The 1,493-nt window shown below is 53.2% G+C and overlaps 1 protein-coding gene across 1 annotated transcript in view; it reads right to left on the bottom strand.

Moving 5' to 3' along the window:
* The window catches only part of baiap2l1a (BAR/IMD domain containing adaptor protein 2 like 1a), a 13,379-nt gene extending 12,261 nt beyond the window's left edge, over nt 1–1,118 (bottom strand). The window contains exons 1-2 of the mRNA XM_017310670.1: nt 686–1,118; nt 6–133 (exon numbers count right to left, since the gene is read on the bottom strand). Coding sequence (XP_017166159.1) covers nt 6–133; nt 686–906 — 349 coding nt within the window. The 5' untranslated portion in view covers nt 907–1,118. The remainder of the gene's footprint in view (nt 1–5; nt 134–685) is intronic.
* Nucleotides 1,119–1,493: the final 375 nt, after the last annotated feature.

Consider the following 1,493-nt stretch of genomic DNA (forward strand, 5'->3'; position numbering starts at 1 on the left):
TGCACCTCCTGGTTCCTGATAACGTGTGAAGCTCTGGTTTAGCTGGTTGAGCCTAAACGACGCAGAGTGAAAGCATCGCTTCATGTAATCTGGATTACGGTTGAACATCATCAGATATTCCAGCTCATTGGACCTGATAACAGAACATGGATTACTCAAGATYAGCCATCAAGATGAGGATTAATCTGTTCACAGCTGAAAGATTTCTCTGATCTCGTTTCACTCCAACGACTGAAACGATAAAATAATCTGAGTTACTGACAGTATGAATCCATTCTGGCTGTTTGGGCTCATCCAGGTTCTGAACCGAGTCGCTGTTTGGGTCCAGAGCAGCAGAMGCTGGGTTTGCTTCTGCCTCAGGCCGGCTGGGCTCAYACCTGACAGGTGGAGCTGCTGAACATCCAGCATGAATTTACAGAGAGACTGAAGATGAATCAGTTCAGCTGAGAACGACCCGTTTCCCCAGACAGCAGAACCGGACCGGAACCAGGACCGGGACCGGAACCAGGACCGGACCGGGACCAGGGCCGGACCGGACCGGCGGCTACACATCCAAACTTTAATTAAATACCAACTTCAAATTAATCAGTGAAACAAACAGAAACAATTTTTAGATGTTTTGTCTCGTTTCAAACCACCAGAAAAAAAAAACATCCAGAAAGAGAAGCAGGTGAGACAGAGACACCGGGGACAGACACTGTCCCAGGTGTCCCTGTCCCCGGTGTCCCTGTCCCCGGTGTCTCTGTCCCCGGTGTCCCTGTCCCCGGTGTCCCTGTCCCCGGTGTCTCTGTCCCGGTGTCTCTGTCCCCGGTGTCCCTGTCCCCGGTGTCTCTGTCCCCGGTGTCCCCGTCTCACCTTGAACGTGCTCTCCGTCAGCTTGCTCACTCCGTCAGGTGTCCTCGCCATGTCGGCAGCTCGTCTCTCTTCCAGGTGGCAGAACTCAGGAAAACCCAAACCCGGTTCCGTAGTCCCGGTTTGTCCTCGGTGCCAGTAGAATCCCAGCGGCTCCAGTCTGGACCTCGGTTCCGAGCTTGAGGGCAGAGACGTTTCGGGACTCAGAGGCGGACCGACTGCTGGGCGGACTGGTCCGGACCGGGACCGGGACACGGAGGAGGAGGAGGAGGAGGAGGAGGGCGGGCCCTGTGACGTAACGAGGCGTCACTCCCTGAAGTCAACAGGTGGGACGAGAAGCGCTTATTAACTGATGACGCATCGATCAGTGAAATGCTCTGCGGGCCCAGCAGAGGGCGCCGTTTCAGCCTGACAAGGCATTCAGCTGATTTTAAACCTTGTTTTTGCTTTTTAAGGCCTAAAAGTTTTAACTCGGCCACCCTGGCGAAGCGGAAGTTGGTTTCTGATTCCAGCTTCCGATTCCGGAAACGGCTAAAGGCCGATTCCACCTAATTTTCCACTGCCTTCCGCATCTTTAATAGACTCTAGTTTAAAAACTTCAACACTCTGCAGATCTGGACTTGGTTATTCTGCTCAAAGCA

Source organism: Poecilia reticulata, linkage group LG19, assembly GCF_000633615.1.
Source record: "Poecilia reticulata strain Guanapo linkage group LG19, Guppy_female_1.0+MT, whole genome shotgun sequence".
Lineage (NCBI taxonomy): Eukaryota > Metazoa > Chordata > Actinopteri > Cyprinodontiformes > Poeciliidae > Poecilia > Poecilia reticulata.